Source organism: Antechinus flavipes, chromosome 5, assembly GCF_016432865.1.
Source record: "Antechinus flavipes isolate AdamAnt ecotype Samford, QLD, Australia chromosome 5, AdamAnt_v2, whole genome shotgun sequence".
Taxonomy (NCBI): domain Eukaryota; kingdom Metazoa; phylum Chordata; class Mammalia; order Dasyuromorphia; family Dasyuridae; genus Antechinus; species Antechinus flavipes.
This window is the reverse complement of record NC_067402.1, coordinates 45,132,570-45,152,038: the sequence shown is the minus strand read 5'-3', so window position 1 is coordinate 45,152,038 and position 19,469 is coordinate 45,132,570. Positions and strand designations below refer to the sequence as shown.

Below are 19,469 nucleotides of genomic sequence, written 5' to 3'. Positions count from 1 at the left end.
CACCCTCACCCCCGCGCGTGCGCCCCCAGCCCCCACGCCTCTCGCTCCTGCTCCGGGCACCGGGGCTTGCTCCCCACCCGCAACCCTGCCGCCGCCGTCGCCGTCCGGGAGATCTGGGGGTCCCGGGGGAGCGCTCCTCAATTCCAAACCATTTCACCTAAAAGAGAGAGAAGAAAAGTGCCTTCAAGCATCCCGGAGGGGAAGCTCTCCCGGATCCTCCCAAACCTCCTACCCCCAACCCCCACCTTGCCCTTGAATCCTCCGGGGTTCCCTGGGCACTTGGCTGCGCTCAGGACGGTAAGGAAACAGCCAGTCTTTCTCTCCCTGCACGAGGTTGACCTGTATTTGTACCCAGGAGCTCCCCGGAGAAGTAGCTGGGGCCCCCGCGGGGAAGGAGGGAATCGGCTTGGACACAGCTTCTGCAAGGGGCGGGCGGAGGGCGCCGGGGGGGGGGGGATCCGATAGGAAGGGGGAGCCTAGGGGCACACTCGTCTCCTAATCTTCACCCTTATTATTCTGGACGTCCCAAAAGTCTTTGTGGTTCTAAGCTACTAAGACTTTAAAAGGCTAAAAGACTATGGGGCCACTAAATATAATTTCGGTGCTTTCCCAAAACCTCGCACTGCCCCCCAAGGAGTGGGATTTGCAAGTCAGTCAAGTCAAGCAGCATTTATTAAGCACTTAGAAAGTATAAAGTACTGTGCTGTTTTGTTTTCTGGAGTTTCTTTTTTGTTCCTCCAAGGACTGCACCCTGAGTTTTATGTGTAAGGAGTCCTTGAGGTTATAGTTGTGCGAGGCAAAATTGGGGGGGGGGCGGGAGAAGGATGTGCAACAAAGTCTGAGTAAGGCTCATAGGAGAAATGCCTGTTTTTCCTCCTCCCAGATCTTACTTAGGGGACTCTCCGACTCTCCACTAAGCCCCCTCTTTGAGGAGGGGGATGGGAGAGGGAGGATGGGAGCAATAGCATTCCTTCCTTTGACTGCGAGGACCTCCCTCATAGAAGAAGCGCTAGCTGGCCCACATCTCGGCCCCGCACTTATACTAAGGAGGTGGCGGAGGGGATTTGACAAAAGGAAACCGACCGCAGAAGGGAGAATTTCTCCCTAGGGTGCATCACGGGCATATCCCTCCTTATTACTTCCAAGACTATCATCCCAGAGGGAGATTATCCTAATTCTGTGTTTCCCTGGAATTCTTTCCAAAGGGTTCCTCCCCTAAAACAAGCCTCAACTCCCACACTCACCCTCCACCCATTCTTCCTCAAACTACAGAAGGTACGGGGGGGGGGGGGGGGCGCGCAAATTCTGAGCCCCGGGGGTATTCGAGGAAGGGGGTGGAGTTAAGTTTTGCCCCGGGCGGGGCAAAACAGCTCTCTGCCCTGTGGGCACGAACCAGCCTGGGAACTTCAGGTCTGCCTTCTTCCCTGCAAACCCAGCTCCGGTCTCAGATGCCAACCAGGTAGCAGACAATTTACTGTAACTGCGGACTTTAGGGAAATGCATGAATCGGGGCTGGAACAACTCCGAGAAAACCCCGGGGGAGTGGGGTGGCAAGATCTCAGGAGAGATCTCCACCCGTTACAGTCTCGAAGACAATGCGGCAGCCCCAGGGACCGCCTGCAGTTTGGGGGCGGGGGCCTGGAGAAGGCAGACCCCGCTCTCCCCACCCCCATTCAGCCACTCTGACCTTGCCGCTTCACCCCAAACCCCCACCCCCGCGTTCCTGGCCCTACATTTTTCACCCCAGCAACCTCTCCGAATTGGATAATTCTGAAGTACCTGAGAGGTTCAACCCCAGGTCCGCTCGCCTTTGGTCATTAATTACAAAGCAACAAGCGATAATGAATGAAAGTAGCCACCACAATAGACTTCATGGAGAGCAGAAGTCAGAACTGTGTAAGCCCCCCCAACCCCCCTACACTCACACACGTCGCTCAAAAGTTTTCCTTAAATGGTGAGGGCGAAATCACTGGAAACACGCTAAATAGATTCACTGGGACCTCCCCACTGTGGGTCTAGGGCCACACAGGTAGCCGCAGCCGAGCCTCGGCTCCGCCAGCCTGAGACACCGTCGGCTTCCGCAGGGCTCCAGCCCAGTCGGGCCAGGAGCCGTCCTGTCACTAGAGGCAAAGCCTGGAGGTGTCCCACCCCCGCAGGAAAAAAAACTAGCCTGAAAATCCCAAACTGCCTTCTTAGGGCCTCGCACACCATCCCCTTCTCCCAATCGGTGATTGGGGGAGGGGGCTCTGGGCAGGGTTTCTCCTCTCCTTACCCCCAGGGTCTTTTTCTCCCTCATTTCTCTCTGTGTCTCACCTTTCCCTTTCTTTCTTTCTTCTGGGTTTCCCTTCCCTCTGCCTCTCCCCCTTCCCCAGCCCCCCTTCTCTGCGGCCGGCCCAGGCTCAGTCTGAGACAAGCAGGAGAGCTGGTGCTTCCCCCCCTTCCCTCCCTTACTTTTTTTTCCCTTGCTTTCCCACGCTGGCTGAATGTGACTTGACCCCATTTCAAAAAAGTTTGACATAGTGCTTCAACATTTCCGCATTCCTCTGCGACTACAAAGGCTGCAGCCGCCTCCTTCTGCTTTCTGTCTCTGCTCTCTCTCTTCACAGTCAATGAAATCCTTCATGTGCCTCAGCCCAAGCCTGCCAAATACCGTCAGGGTCGCCACTAGCGCAATGACAAGAGGCGAGCCCCAGCCAGGGGAAAAGACACACAGCTAGGGACGCACAAATGCACAGACGTCGGCAGAGACGTGCGTGTGCATGGATGCATACAGAGCATATGTGCCATGCACGTGGCCAACTTAGTCGCTCCCCAGGGCACTAGCTCGGGGCCACGTATTTTTGCTAGGGTTCCAGGGTGGGGGTGGGGGCGCGGGGAGTGTGACTCTGGGGATTTGGTTTTTGTTTTTTTTTTAAACGGAAGCATCCCTTAAGAGCGGATGCAAATGTATATTCTTGTGTCACCCTAAAAGCATGGGCGCCGACGAGTTTTGGACACAAGTCCAAGGACATTCGCAAGCCTATTGGAGTGGACATCAAGGGGCCTGTTGTTTAATTATCACGTGGCGGGGAGTTAACAGCTCCCGTAGCGTCACCAAGGACGCTGGGGGGGCGGGAAGTGAGGGATAAGAAGTACCTGGGGGGTGGGGGAAGAAAAGAGTACGGAGGAGCGAGGGTGTCTCGGGAAGGAGATGCACAAGGCTTTTAAAAATGCTAACTGGCGAGAGTGTGATGTCAATTTAAAGTTCCAATTGGAAAAGTTCAGAAGAGGCCGAAAAAGCCCAGAGCTGCAGTGTGTTTGTGTTTATGTCCGCGGGGAGGTGGGGGGCGTTCGGGGTCCGGATGCCCCCAAGCCGCGCGAGTAAGGGTCGGCAGCTCGGTCCAGTGCCAAGGGCAGCCGAGTGACCACCCCCGCCCTTCCCCCAGCCTGCATTCCAACGCGTCCTTCACCCTGACCCTCGGGGGTTCCGGCGGGGAAGGGGTTAACCCGAGCCAGGGCTGCGAGACCCCCCTCTCCTCCTAGGCCCCCCCAATCCACTTCCCCAGGCTCGTCTCTCCCTCCCTCCCCCCCCACCTCGCAGAGCTCCCTCACCTGGAGGGGCCCGGCCGACTTCCCCCCCCTCCCCGGCCGTCCAGGGAGTCAGTCCCTCCGCACGTGTCGGGCAGTCCGCGCGGAGCAGGTAGTCCGGCAGCCGGGGCCGGAGAAGGAACAGCGCGGCCGAGGTGTTGGGGGGCCCGGAGAGCCGAGACCAGCGGAGCGGCGGCTGCAGCGGCGGCTGGGGCCGGGGCCGGGGCCGGGGCTGGGCCCCACTCGGGGGCGGGGGAAGGAGGAGACTGGCTCCCTCCCAGAGCCCCACCCGGCCGAAGGGAGGGGGTCGCGGGGGGACGCGAGGCACCGTCTGGGGTCCCGGCTCGGAGCGCAGCTCAAGGCAAACGTGCAAATGAAAGCCTTCCGGAGGAGAGGCAGCCCCAGACGGGCCGCTTCTGGGGCCCCCAGCTCCTGCTCGGCTCGGCTCCCCTCCCGCAGCCCGCACTCTCGAGCTGGGGGCGGGGAATTCCTAAATGAAAGTTTCCGGCTTTCACTGGGGGGTGGAGAGGTGGAGAAGGGGGAGAAAGCGGAGCCTGGGTTCTCGGGGACCACTGGGTGGGCTGGCCGAGGTGGAGCTTCTAGATGGTAAACTCCCCGAGGGCAGCGACCTGGCCCCGGGAGCTGGAGCACCGCGCAGAACTCAGAGCCCGAGTGGGCGTTTAATCCAGGCGTGCCGAATGGAATTGGAACTGGCCCGGATTCTGGCTCTGTTGTGGGCTGGAGGGGGTGGGAGAACCCCAAACAACTCAGAGTCCTTCAGAGGGGCCAAGGGGGTAAACACTGCATCAGAAACTTACAATTAGGGCAAATCGAGAGCTGTGCTCAATCCCCTCAGCCCTGCCTGCCCGAGCAGCTCGCAGAGAGGAAAATATTCTTCTGTCCGAGTACTTTTCATTTTCAGGATGAGCTACATTTGTTTTTGTTTTCTTCGCTTCCTCTGGGAGCTGTCAGGCACTCTGATAGTTAACGATCTCGGTGATGAGGCTGGATGGTTCACAATTATTAAGTAATTACCAGCTGCTGAGGCTCACTAAGGCATTTCTGGTAAGCTAAAAGACTGAACTTGAGTCTAAAAATAAATAAATATATAAACATATATGTACATATATATGTGATAAAGAAAAACTGGAATATGATTTGATACGTTGCAATTCAGATGCATTATTTGGAATACAGAAATATGAAACCTTTTTTAAAAAAAAAATCTGACCTGCTGAGAAAAACAAAAATTAATTGAGATGAAAAGGAGATTTTTGAGGGAAAAATCTTCATGATTTACCTTACAGAAGAATTATTTTTAATGAGTGCCTTATTGGAAATAGGTAAGTGTGTCAAAACAAATGTCGTTTATTTATAAAATTCCAGAAACACTTTAAATTCAAATTAATAAAGTCATATTTTTTTGTTTTGTGGGAAAAAATTAATCCTCCAAAATTCTGATTTGCATTTGAAAATATTCTCATTGTAAATAGTATCTGGCTTTGTTTAATTAAACTTTAATTTTCCAGGCTACTGATTGCACAGTGTGATTTTTGTTCTTCATTAACAAAAGATTACATCCTATGTAGCTGTTTAAGTGATGATGATTAAGCGTAAAAAAATTCTTTATGGTTCACATTCTGAATTCCACTGAAAACTGATTATCCTAATTTATAAATATATTTTAAATGGTATAAAGGACTAATTCTGTGTAAAATAAGATAAAATGTCATCACATAAACTTGATCATTTGAAATAAATTTTGTATAGAGAAGGTTTTTACCTTAATTAAAATTATGGACAGACTACCTTTTTAAAGAGATGTCTCTAAGTAACTGACATACCTTGAAGATTTGAAAGGGTAATCTTCAGGTTCTGTATTATAGATCCATCATGAAATGGATAAAACATTATATGTTGTGATTGTCCCATAAAATTAAAGTTTAAGCCTAAAGCATACAATAACAAGTGCCATTGGTGATTATCATACTTATTAGTATTTTTAAAAACTAAATCAAAACATCAGAAGGATATGGTTAGTATTAATGAAGCTATTTTAAACTAGAAGTAATTGTCAAAAAATGATCACAGGCTTAACTTGCAATTAGAACAGTTTCAGTAAACAAACAATTTGAAATATAACAAAAGAGCTGTGAACAGTTTCAAGATTTTCAGAAGGGGATCCTGTCTACACTGAATTCCTTTCTGTGTTGTCACTGAATTGGTCAACATTTAAAGCTTGGCTGGAAATTCCTCAACTGAGTGTTATGAGAAGTCTTGCTCACATAAATCACAGTGAAACAAGTCATATATATTTTAACACACAGTTCAGATGGTTTTTATATAGTCTGCTTTCATTCATATTGCTTACCTTTTATATTGATTTAACCTTATCCATCCATTTTTTGTTGTTGTTATTCCTTAATTATGATTCATTTATATCCAAGTCATTAAAAAAAAAAGTGCCCAGAGGCTTATTTTCAGTTAATTACAGTTAGTTAACACCAGGATGTTTTTGTTTATGGATAACATCTTCTAAAGGTAACAGGTTATCACAACAAAATATGTATGAAGTTTATACACAGGGAAGTAAACTGGGTTTCCATTTGATAAAGTCTTCTTCAAATGACCACAATATAGTATTCAAGAACATTGATTTAATGTCAGTACTTTGAGATTGTCCTAAATAGAAATCCTGAGTTATAAAACCATTTTATTGATTGTGATGTTGGAGAATTAGAATTCCTGCATTCCATTTTCCTTAAATATGATTCTTTAGCTTGCCTTAGAAAACTGCAAGATAAACAGATTTATAGATAAGATATTTGTAAAAAATTATGTTAAAATGAAATTTAAAAAAAATGGTTAGTATACAAATGGTAATCTTCCCTGAGACTGAGGATAATTATAGCATGTCCCTCACAGAATTGTTTTAAATAATGTATATAAAATGTTTTATAAACCTTAAAGCCAGAAATGCCAGCTGTTGTTACTGTTATTAAATTATTTAAAAAATTTATTGTGTTGGCTATTTGAAATAACAAAAATATTTTTCAAAAATTACTTAAATGGATCTACACTATCAATTATTTGTATAATTACTCATTTTTTCTACAAAAGTCCAACACTATTCCAATAAAAACATTTCTATGTCATCAGTTTCTTTCACCTAAGTTCTGTGAAATTTTAAACTTATGATTTTTATCTTGTGAATTTTACCTTTCTAACTAACCTAAAAGATGCTGTTTTCTAACAGATAGAACACAATGTTATGTCATCTTTTTTCCATGATGTTTTCATTTCCTTCTTTTTTAAAATAGAGCCCTGACATGTTGCTCTGAATTTCATGTAAAAACAAGTCCTATGTAAATTTGTCCTAGTCTCTTAAAAATCTGAATTTTTTCAAGATTGTGCTTCAGTCTTTGATATAATCTTACTTGTCACCCATTTGAAAATGACCTGTAGGTCCTTTACCTTTTTATTGTTAACTATGACCTGTTAAACTTTATTTGAGCAGTGTAAGATCAAAAGATTTTTATATTTCCTGTAAAAAGATAAACAAAACAAAAAAAGTATCTTTGGAAAATACAATCTCCTAGGGCTTCAAAATTAGGAAGGAAAAATATTTAGACACTTCTTATCTTTTAGAATATTGTTTTCATATTCTATCATTACTCTGTGGCATGTCCATAATATATTCATATGTAATTGTCCTGTTTGAGATTATCACCTAACCTTATTTCCTTTTCCCCTTTTGATAAGGAATTCATGTATATATGTATATATATATATTTTTTCTGACAAATACCTTTATGGTAATAGCATGTTGTTTCAACATGTTTTGAAACAAATTCTTGGAATCCCATATAACTTCTTTGGGAATTCTGAATAATCTTAAAATACCATAAAATCATATTTATGAAATATGGTAGTGATAATTTTGAATTCATATCAGTCTATAGAGTCACAATGTTTTTGTTAATTTTTTTTTAAGTTGCAATGATTTTATCTTCTATCTAAAACATGATACCACAATTGCATTGCCGGAATCATCTTTGGTTCTATCAAAAGATATGATGAAGTTTTTTTAGATAAATAATTTGGATTAGCCATGCAAAGTACCAACTCTTTTTTTGTTTTTCTTTTTGAGGGAGAGGGTGATAGTGGTTATAAAACTGCAGGTAGAAGGAAAGAGAAAGAAAAGTCAGATCTAGAAAGAATCTGGTGAACTGCTGGGCACACACAGGTACACATGAATTAAGCAAATGCTTTAAGCACATGATGAGGTTGTGGGGACAATAGACTGAGCATGAACACATCAGATAGAGAATATTTAGACAACCTAATTTTTTAAAAAAAGGAACTGCATTTATGTCTGTCTCCAGCAGTTAAATCTGTCTTATTAAATAAGATTACCTGGTTAATATATTCATGTTTATATAATATTAATTTATATTTTCCTGTTTTATATTTTTCCCTTGTATATAGTATAGACTGGATATAACCCCCTTGGCCATTTTGAAGAGAATATGATATCCTCCTGTGGATCAAAGATTTTGCCATTTCTTTTTCAAGCTCTACTATCAACCAATTAACTTCTTCTTAAAGTCACTTAATCATGTCTGACTTAGTTTCTTTACCAATGAACTGAGGATAATTTTCCTCTTAAATAAAAAACAAAACAAACAAAAAACCTCAACCTTTTGCCCCTGGAATTCCCACAGCCTCTTCCCATCTCCATCTATAAGCATGCCTCTAGAAATATGTTTATAAGTCATCAGGAGAACAGTTTTCATGAAATTCTAATAAGAATAAATATACTAATTTCAGCATCATTGTAGGTAGATGGTTTCTGATCTGTCTCAGAAGACTATTACTAAACAGTGCAGAAAAAGACTGACTTTGGAATAGCCAGCAGAATATTTAAACACACTCTGATATTTGCTTTCGCTTAAAGAGGTTGTTTGAACATTCAGGTGAATGAGAAATCTAGCTTTTTTGGTTGAAGGCAAATCAGATCTCAAGTTGCCACTTGGTTCAAATATCTGGGTAGGGATTAATGATTATTTACATGAAAAAAAAACTAACAAAAAATGCTATTAAGTAAATTTTAGGATTTTTTTTCTTTTACGTAATTTAATTTTTAAAATGCAGATATTTTTGTGATACCACATTGTAGACATGTACTAAGCAGGGGGGAAAGAAGAAAAATAAAGAAGATTTAAGCACTAATAATCCTAATGATTTTAAAAAGCCAAAGGTAAGCTGTGATGAAGTAAGTTTGAGTTTGATACAACATAACTTTCTGGTCTTGGGAAGCTTGCTCACACTTGATAGTGCTATTATCTCTACAGGAACTAAATATTAGGGCAATAGTTTTTAAAGTGTGATCGACCAAGATTCTTTCATGGGGTCCACAGTGTCAAAAGTATTATCATAATAATATTTAGATGTTATTTGCCTAGTAAAATACTTCTCCCCTTTCAAACTACATATCTCTCTGAGGATAGATTTTCTTCATATCCTTCAACCAAAACAATATATCAAAATAAATTGAATGTAGAGGCAGATATAAGAATCCAATTTATAAGCCAGACATAAAAGAGGGGACAAAAATATGTAAAATAATGCCATCTTCCTCACTAATTTTTTTTGTTTTGGAATATATTTTTCATAAGAATGATATTTTTATTAACATGTAATGGGCTTGTTATCGTTATTTTTAAAGTGAATTATTTTAAAATTGATCCATTTTGAGTTCTAATGTGGCAAATAGAAATAGCTGTAACCCATACCAGAAAAAAATACAACTTCTTTGGGATCCTCAATACTTTTAATATTTTTAATTTTAAAGATTGTAAAGAGCAAAAGTTTAAGAACTGCTGTCCTACAGGATAGAGTATTTGGGTCCTCCTAGAGTACTAGAATACTAGTTTACCTCACACATTTTTCAGACTTTAGAGGCCAGTGCCCTTGATTCAATGTCTCCATAAATTGGAGTTGTTTCTTTTTTCCCCTACTGTGAAATTCTTTATTTTTTATTAAAGCTTTTTATTTACAAAACATATGCATGGGTAATGTTTCAACACTGACCCTTGTAAAACCTTCTGTTCCAAATTTTCCCCTCCTTCCCTCTACCCCCTCCCTTAGAGGCAGGTAGTCCAATGCATTACATATGTTGAATATATGTTAAATCCAATATATGTATACATATTTATACAGTTATCTTGCTGCACAAGAAAAATCAGATCAAGAAGGAAGAAAAAAAACTGCGAAAGAAAACAAAATGCAAACAAAGAACAGGGAGAATGAGAATGCTGTGTTGTGGTACACACTCAGTTCCCAAGGTTCTCTCTCTGGGTATAAATAGCTCTCTTCATCACTGAATAAGTGGAACTGGTTTGAATCATCTCATTGTTGAAGAGAGCCACGTCCATCAAAACTAATCGTCTTGTTGTTGTTGTGTACAGTGAATTCCTGGTTCTGCTCATTTCATTCAGCATCAGTTCCTATAAATTTCTCCAGGTCTCTCTGAAATCTTCCTGCTGGTCATTTTTTATAGAAAAATAATACTCCATAACATTCATATGCCACAATTTACTCAGCCATTCTCCAATTGATGGGCATCCACTCAGTTTCCAGTTTCTAGCCACTACAAAAAGGGTTGCTACAAACATTTTTGCATTTGTGGGTCCCTTTCCCTCCTTTAAGATCTCTTTGGGATAAAAGCCCAGTAGAAACAGTGCTGGGTCAAAGGGTATGCACAGTTTGATAACTCTTTGGGAAGAGTATCAAATTGCTCTCGAGGACAGCTGGATCTGTTAAACAATTCCACCAACAATGTATCAGTGTCCCAGGTTTCCCACATTCCCTCCAACATTCATCATTATTTTTTCCTGTCATCTTAGCCAATCTGACAGGTGTGTAGTGGTATCTCAGAGTAATTTTAATTTGCATTTCTCTGATCAATAGTGATTTGGAACACTTTTTCATTTGACTACAAATAGTTTCGTTTTCTTCATCTGAAAATTGTTCGTATCCTTTGACCATTTATCAGTTGGGGAATGGCTAATTGGAATTGTTTCTAAGAAGTGATAATCCTTCAGAAGGACAATATTAAAAAAATTAAATAATGCAAATTGTTCTGCCCTATCCAAAGAAGGTCATATAGTTCAATAGAAAAAACTCTGAAATGAGATACTGAAAATCTGAATTCTAGTCTTGCTTGTGACGTATTTGTTGATTCAGTTCGACAAACATTTATTAAGTGCTGGATACTGTGGATATGCTGGGTGGGTAGGTATGGGATTCAGAAGGTAGGAGGAAAGAGAAGATGTGTAATAATAATGTATATTCTCATATGCTAAGTACATAGGACAGAGATGGAATGCTGTGAGATTTTACATCAGAGAGAAAGCAAAACCTGAAGACTGGGCTTTTTATAGGACAAGAAGAATTTTGGTATTTTTAGCCTTAGTTTCCTTAGCACTAAAATGAGACAGATATACCACATTGACACATAAGGAAACCAGCTCTAGGAATCCATGGGGAAAGTAATACCTACTTACTCATTTACCTACAGTCTAGCCCCACACTGAAAGACATCAGCAATTTCCTTGGCTTCTTTAATCTCTAGAACCTTCCTGTTCCAATCCATAATTCAAGTTTCTGTCAAATTAATTCTTGTTAAAAATTTTTATCAAGCAAACAGCCAAATAGAATAGTGATCTAGACTTGGAGTCCAAAAGTTCTAGCTTTATCATATCTCTGATACATTTTTTTCACTGATCAACAAGCATTTTAAAGCACTACTATATGATAGGCATTTTACAAGGCACTTGAATTACAAAGACAAAAGTAACAGTCCTCACCCTCAATATGTTTACACTCACACTTAACTATGTAACCTTAGGAAAATTGTTTAACTTCTCAAGGCTCAGTTTACTCCTCTGTAAAACGAAGTGGTTGAACCAGATCACTTGATTTCTTCCAACTTGAAATCTATGTTGCCATCATGTATAAAAAAAAGAACCTTGTAACTATAAAGTGTTATAGAAATGCCACTTGTCATTTATTATCATTCTGCATATTGAGAACTTACATTAATATAGTTTTACTTTAAGACTTAACAGAACATTTTATATACCTCTTAGAAGTCTATGTATCCCTTATCAGGAAAAAATAGATAGAATAAAATACCTAGAATCACAAAGGAAACAGATCATAGAGAGGTAAATGTATCAAAATAATTCATAAAAATAAGTTTACAGATCCTTATTTAAGGGATCCCCACGTCACAAGTAGGTGGAACCTAGGTGAATCACCACAATTTTTAAGAAAAGCACCTTGAGGCAAATTACTTGCCCAAATCACATAAATATGTAATAGTAGAAATATTATCAAACCCAGTACTCCATTTGGTCCTATTATACTCTGGCTCAGTAAAAATGAGCAAGTTTTACTGTACATATCCTTTGATCCAACAGTGTCTCTACTAGGTCTGTATCCCAGCGATCATAAAAGAGGGAAAAGGACCCACATGTGAAAAATGTTTGTAGTAGCAAAGAACTGGAAATTGAATGGATTCCCATCAGCAGAGGTATGGCTGAATAAATTACGGTGAATGTAAAGGAATATTATTATTCTATAAGAAATGATGAGCAGGCTCATTTCAGAAAAGCCTGGAAAGACTTACATGAACAAATGCTAAGTGAAGTGAGCAGAACCAAGAGAATATTGTACACAATAACAACAAGAATAAGTGATGATCAATTGTGATGAACTTGGTTCTTTTCAACCATGAGTTGATTCAAGGCAATTCCAATAGACCTGTGATGGAAAGTGCCATCCGCATCCAGAGAGAGAAGTGTAGAGATGAATGTGGATCAAAGCACAGAATTTTCACCTTTTGTTATTGCTGTTTGTTTGCAATTTATCGAGCAGAATATGAATTTTCAAAATATATTATATGCACTGATGTCACATTATTTTTTTTTAAATAGCTTTAAGAGAGGAAGAATATTTTCTTGGAAAAAAAAAAAGGAACTGGGAACTAAAATAACAAACTAATTTAAAGAAAAAACTGAATCTGTGAAATAATGACATCAATGTATGAAGCTCCCTACATTGTAATTTAGTTATTTGGATCTTTAGAAGTCAAAATATTCCACATATATTGTATTTAAGATATACTTCAACATGTTTAACATGTATGAAACTGCCTGCCATTTAGGGGAGAGGGTGGAGGGAAGGAAGGGAGAAGTTGGAACAGAAGTGTTTGCAAGGGTCAATGTTGAAAAATTACTCATGCATATGTTCTGTCAAGAAAAAGCTATAATTTAAAAAAAGAAAAAAAAGAAGTCAAAGTACTTGCCCAGATTTATACAGCTAGTAAGAATCAGGTCAAGACTTGAACCAGGAACTTTGAGACTGTGAAGCTGGCTAACTTTCTACCCACTAGAAAGCAATATTTCTCTTTGCACACTTACATTACTTTTGTAGCTACTTTAATCAATAAATAATAGATTATCATTATATTATTAAATCAGTGTTTGACTTAGAAGAAAATGAAGTCTAGAAGGTGCTTTTCAGACAAGGCAGCTACCATGCAGACATCAAAATCTTGCAATATAGAGATCTGGAGTTAATTTCATTTTACCATCCTCTGCATAATGGGAGATAGACGTTTACTAAAGGTTCTCTCTCCAGGGTCATGGAAGGAAGATGGGACAGTGTGGTGTGGTGGATAGATTGCTAGACTTCTAGTCAGAAAGACTTATTTCTGACTCTTACCAGTTGAGTAACCATTGGCAAGTCATTTAAACATTTCTGAGCCTCAATTTTCTCATCTGTATAATGAGATTAATAATATCCATAGCACTTGCCTCCCGGTTTTATTTTTAATGAGAAATATATAATGTGCTTTAGAACCTTAAAGTGATATAAAAATATATTCCTTTATTCAACAAATAATTCTTTTTTTATTAAAACTTTACATTTTCAAAACATATGCACGGATAATTTTTCAACACTGACCCTTACAAAACTTTGTGTTCCAAATTTTCCCCTCCTTCTCCCCACTCCCTCCCCTAGATGGCAAGTGATCCAATATATGTTAAACGTTAAAATATACAACAAGCAATTTTTAAGCAGCTAAGTACTAGACCCTATTTTAGGTACTAGAGAAGCCAAGATGATCAAAAGACTTGAGTTCCCATCTTATGAGAATATATTGAAAGAATGGGAATTGTTTGACTTGGAAAGGAGAAGACTTGGGGGACACTTGTTTTCAAACATGTGTAGAGCTGCTATGTAGAAAAAAGGAACAGATCCAACAGAAAAAAAAAGAATTGATCCAAATGCCAGAACCAGAATTTACAGGAAGAAGTTACAAAGAGTCAAATTTTGCTTGATGTCAGGAAAAAACTCCAAAACAATTTAAGCTTTTCTAAATGGGGAATGGACTACCTGGATAGCAGATTCTCCATCCCTGGAGTTCATCAACCCAGGGCTGGGTGCCCATCTATCAAGAATGTTATAATGATGATTCCTTTTATGTCTGGGTTAGATTAAATGGTTCTGAAGATTTTTTTCAAATCTCAAATTTTGTGATTCTCTGATGGAAAAACAAAAGAACTGTACTTTTGATTTAATCAGGATATGGAACCCCTGGATGAAGAAATTTTCTCTGTTAGTGCAAGGGGTTGACACTTTTTCAGTAACTTATATTTTAGGATGCTGCCTAAAGCAATAAGAAGTTAGGTGACTTGCCCAGTATATATCAGAGGCTGACTCAACCTAAGTCTTCTTGGCTCTCAGGCTAGCTCTCCATCTATCATTCATATTATCTGGCCCAGTTTTCTCATTTCTGTAAAATGAGCTATTTGGATGAAATGGTCTTTGAGTACCCTTCTAGCTTTGATTTTATATATATACATATATACACATATACATGTATACATATATAATGTATATGTATACATGTATACATATATGTATATATATTGTATATATACACACACATATATATACCTATATGTAATGTTATTATATATAGAAAAGCAAACATGTCCTTCCAAAATAACGGAGAACATCTTCTGTGAACACCTTTCTCCCTCTTTAACATCTTGGTGGATGTCAGTGCTCAGCCAGTCAATAAAATTACAGGACCTGTATGTTGTATTATTTTGTAGACTTCTAATGCTTACTCTTGTCCAGTCATGTCTAACTCTTTGGGACCCCTTTTGAAGTTTTCTTACAGAAATACTGGGGTGGTCTGGCATTTCCTTTTTCAACTCACTTTAGATGAGGTGGTGAAGGTTCTGAGGCCAGATTTGGACTCGTCTTCCTGATTCCGGGCTCAACACTCTATCCACTGAGTCATCTAGCTGCTTACTCTTAGGCAGTGTCCCCTTTGGAGGGGACAGGCATTGGACTCTGTGATTTCATTAGGAAAGGGATTGTCCTGTATCAATGCAAGTCAGCATCTTTGAACTTTGCTGAGGGTCTTGAGAAGTTAAATAGCTTGTCTAACCTAGGTCTTTTTGCTATTGGGCCAGCTTGTCATCAATTGCTCCACGCTGTCTGTCTTGGGAACATGTAGACTTTCAAATGCATACAATATAGTCATTGCCCCTTTTATGAACATTATAAAGACTTTGGTACTTAATAGTGCTTCTTTTGCACTCAAAAGTCTCACAATTGGTAATTGCCCATGAAAATTCCATATTTGTTGTGTACTCCACCTAAAAACATGGGATGATCCAGTAGGACACCTCTGATATGAGGGCTTTCTGAGATGAGCTTTTTTCAGGGCTGCTCATCCCCATTGGTATTCACCTTTCACTCAACTCTTACCTGTGGCTCCAAAAAGTTATACCATGCACAGCAGCCACACCCTGGTAGAACCATCTTGGCAGACAAGCTAAATTAAATTGAGGGTAACCAACAGGCTTCAAACCTGTTGGTGAGGTAGGTAGATGTCTATCCCAAGTACCTGAAGACTTTCCCTGCTAGAACAATTTGTTCCAAGGATCATGAAGGAGGATGCTGTGGAGCACTAAGAGTTTGGTTGAACATCAGAGATTCCAAGGTCGTCCACTACATCCCCAGTCATGTTGACGTTGGTCCTTCCACCAGACTTTGAAGACTCCAGAAGAAAAAGCTGAGGCTGACAACTTTGTGCAACTTTGCCTCACTTAAATCCAATTCATCCACGAGTTACCCAAGGTGTCACTGATCCCTCTGGAAAATGCAGAATTGTTATTACCATCTAAATACATTCAACAACTTAAAGACAACTGAGCTGTCAAAATAATAATCTTTAATAACTCAAGAATTCTTTCCGAAGGATTTTGAGGTTTATAGAGCATCTTTCCAATCAGGAGGTGCTGTGTTTAGGAACAATCCTAAAAGTTGATGCTTTCTATTCTAGTTTAACCTCCATTCAGTTATATGCTTCTCTTCAATGTGTAGCTAGCAATATTGCCTAGACTCTTAGAACATGGACTTCTAAAGGGCGTTTTTTTTTTTTTTTGCACTGTCACTTTGTTTAATGCCATATATAGATAAATGCTTAATAAATGGCTTGCGGTGTTGAAAGGACTTCCATTTCTCACTAAAGCAAATAGTGACATCTAAGCAAAATGATCCATCTTCATACAAGTGATGGACATTAGGTCTTTCATAGAAAGTCTTTATAAGGTAGCTGTTTTTCCATGAACATACTTTATGAGCCAAATACTTATCAAATCGAGAAGCAATTGGATATTATAATATCCATCATTCCCTGCATAACTGAAATTGGAGACCACTTGAAATATTTAATCTCTTTGAATATGTTTTCAATTTCATGGAGCACCAATTTTGAAAAGTACGCATAAATCTTTGAAAGTGACTTGGGGGGGGGCAGCTAGGTGGTGCAGTAAATAGAGCACCAGCTCTGAAGTCAGGAGGATCTGAGTTCAAATCTGGCCTTAGACACTTGACTCTTCCTAGCTCTGTGACCCTAGATAAACCACTTAATCCCAATTGCCTCAGCAAAAATAGTAATAATATTAATAATAATAAAAAAAGAAAGTGACTTGGGAAATTAGTTCATTGTAGAACTTGAGGAAAGGAGACATTGCTTTTAAAAAATATTTTAATTACAAAAAAGAAAATCTTTTGTTGGGGATATTAGTAACTAACATTTATATAGTCTTTAAATGTTTTTTGTCCATGTATTATTTCATTTGATTTTCACAACAACCTTGTGAGGTACATAAGCTGTGTGACTCTGGAGAGATTTGGCAGCATAAAGACCTAGATTTGAAAGAAAGAAACAACTCTGTTCCAACTTTTCTCTTGTAGATTTAAATGGACAAATTGTAGATGTGTGTGCTCATGCGCACACAAATTTCAAATTGCTTTCTTCTATTATCCAAACCAATGGAAGGGTTTGGGGGGGGAACTGATCCTGAAGTACACTGGAAAACTGTATAATAAATCCATATCCACACACAGACACATATATACTAACAGATGAGCTGCATAAATTATGCATTCAAACCCACAGGCAAAAGTTGGCATGAGTTTAAAAAAATGAAATTCCAAACAGCAGCTTTCCTTCCCACTAGTGAGATCTTCATTTTGAAATTTAAAATCTAGAGCTTTGTTCTCTTCCCTTAAAAAGATAACAGAACAAGGAAAAGAATGCTGGATGGGAGATCAGAGATCTGAGTTTGAATAATGGCTTCTCACGAAATTTTTGGGGAAGCCAACTTACATCCCTGTGCCTCATTTTCCTTATCTGTAAAATGAAGGGGCTGGTCTGATGCACCTCTGAATTCCCTTTTCTCTTTAAATCTATGATCCTGAGAAATGTTGAATCAACATTTAGGATTTGATCAGGCACCTCTTGTTCTTTATATCAGTTCATTTTTATTGTCATTATGAAGCATTTAAAAATCTTTTTGTCCTCCCTTCATTGTTAACAATCTTATTCCACCACCACTCCCATATCATCTCCCTAGCACACCTAGAATTTGTAGGTACTACATCTATTATAGTTCTGTACATGTGTCGTACATCCTTCAATTAAAATAAACTTCTTAAAAGGGGGGATATGGCAGTGTCTTCCCTAAACTCTCCCCCTTCCCCTAATTCTAGTACTTTGCATAGTATTCTGCACACAGTAGGTACTTTTCAAATATTTGCTGACTTAATCTGAATTGTCTCAGCAACTCTCATTTTCAAGACAGGAACCCTGGCATTAGCAGACTAAAACAGCCTTATTCTGGGCAACTCTTTCTGAAAGAAATAAAGGCAAACAAGCTAATCTTGCTTGTTTCTATAAACCCCAATATAACTGACTTTCTGCACCATCTGAAACCACAGAAAGGTTTTGCAAACTGTATTTTTAAAAAAAAAAGCACATAGAAAAAAAAGCAGCTGATGAAATTTATAATGCTTTTTTAAAAAACCACTAACTAGAGACTATACCAAGTTCTTGCCCAAAATCAATTATTTTCTTTTCTGAGTCTAGTGAGAAAAATAAGATGAAAAGCTGGATACACAGAACTCAAGTCAATTCTTTTACGGGGAAATGTAAGCCTTTTGAAGGCAGAAATTGTTTCCCTTTTGTTTTTGTATTCTCATAACCTAGCGCAATCTAGCATATAAATAAGTGCTTAATATATGATTCTTGATAAATTGATTGCAGTATATAAACTAGTCAAATCTTTTAAGTGTTTAATAAGCACTTACTATGTGTCAAGCACTGTGACAATTTTAAGAATCCAAAAAAAAAAAAAAAAAAGCAAAAAGTATTCCCTGCTTTCAAGAAATTTGTGATCTCATGTTTAACCTATTGCTTACTATTTGGGGAGGGAGGGAGGGAGAGAAGGAGGGGAGGAGAAAAATTTGGAACACAAGGCTTTGCAAAGGTGAATGTTGAAAACTATTTTTGCATGTATTTGGAAAAATTTAAAAAACTGTTATAAAAATAAAATAATAATTATAGCAATTTGCAACCCAACGCAGAAGACATGTAAACTGTGTTCAAGCCAAATATACATATATGCAAGGTAAATTGGAACTGATTTTAGAAGAAAGGAACTAGCATTAAGGGAATCCAGGAAAGGCTTCTTAAAGAAAGTGGGATTTTTAGCTGATGCTTAAAGGAAGGCAGGAGGCAGAGATGAAATGGAGAACAGTTCAGGTTAGGGAGAGAATCTGAAAAAATGCAGGAAACTAAGAGATGGAGAGTCTTATTCTTAGAACAGCAAGGAGATCAGGTAGAGTGACTGGATGCAAGAGTCAGTGAAGAGCTTGGTGGGAGTGAGGGGTGAATATAGTGTAAGAAGGGTAAGAAGGGAGATCCTGAAGGCAATAGTGAGCCCCTGGAGTTTATTGAATAGGAAGTGACATGGTCAGGACTGTGCCTCCCAGTGTGGGGACAATTCAGCAAAGATTTTTAAACAGAGAAATACACATTGTGAATCTTAACAGAAAACTTGAATGAAATAGTTAATGGAAAAAGTTATTTTTTTTAGGCCCCCATGTGCTTCCTCTTTTGGTTGAAGTAGCAGCAAACAAGAGAAGTGGGGGAACAGAGAGTTTCTAGTCCATCATGGTATTAATGAACGCCAGGCAGAAATCAAGAATCTGAGTATTTGGATCTCACAAGAATTTTAGCCAAATATTCTGGGAAAGTTTTGACTTATATAAGTGCAATTAATGTTTCCTTGTTCTTTTTCCTCATTCCACAACGATAGACACTGAGGGATGTTTTCTGTATCTCCAGGCCATTTCGTTTTATATTGAATAGAATATTAGACTTGGAAACACAGAAGCCCTGACTTCTAATCCTGCCTCAGATACTAACTAGCCTCAGACCCTGGACAAGTCACATAATCTTGGTT

At 39.5% G+C, this 19,469-nt stretch overlaps 1 protein-coding gene across 1 annotated transcript; it reads right to left on the bottom strand.

Moving 5' to 3' along the window:
* Positions 1-68: 68 nt before the first annotated feature.
* Positions 69-11,224, bottom strand: LOC127538538 (decreased expression in renal and prostate cancer protein-like). Its single transcript, XM_051962352.1, has 3 exons — positions 11,148-11,224; positions 3,592-4,342; positions 69-157 (listed from the first exon to the last, which is right to left on the bottom strand). The coding sequence occupies exons 1-2, from the start codon at positions 11,222-11,224 to the stop codon at positions 3,640-3,642; spliced, it is 780 nt and encodes a 259-aa protein (XP_051818312.1). The 3' UTR covers positions 69-157; positions 3,592-3,639.
* Positions 11,225-19,469: the final 8,245 nt, after the last annotated feature.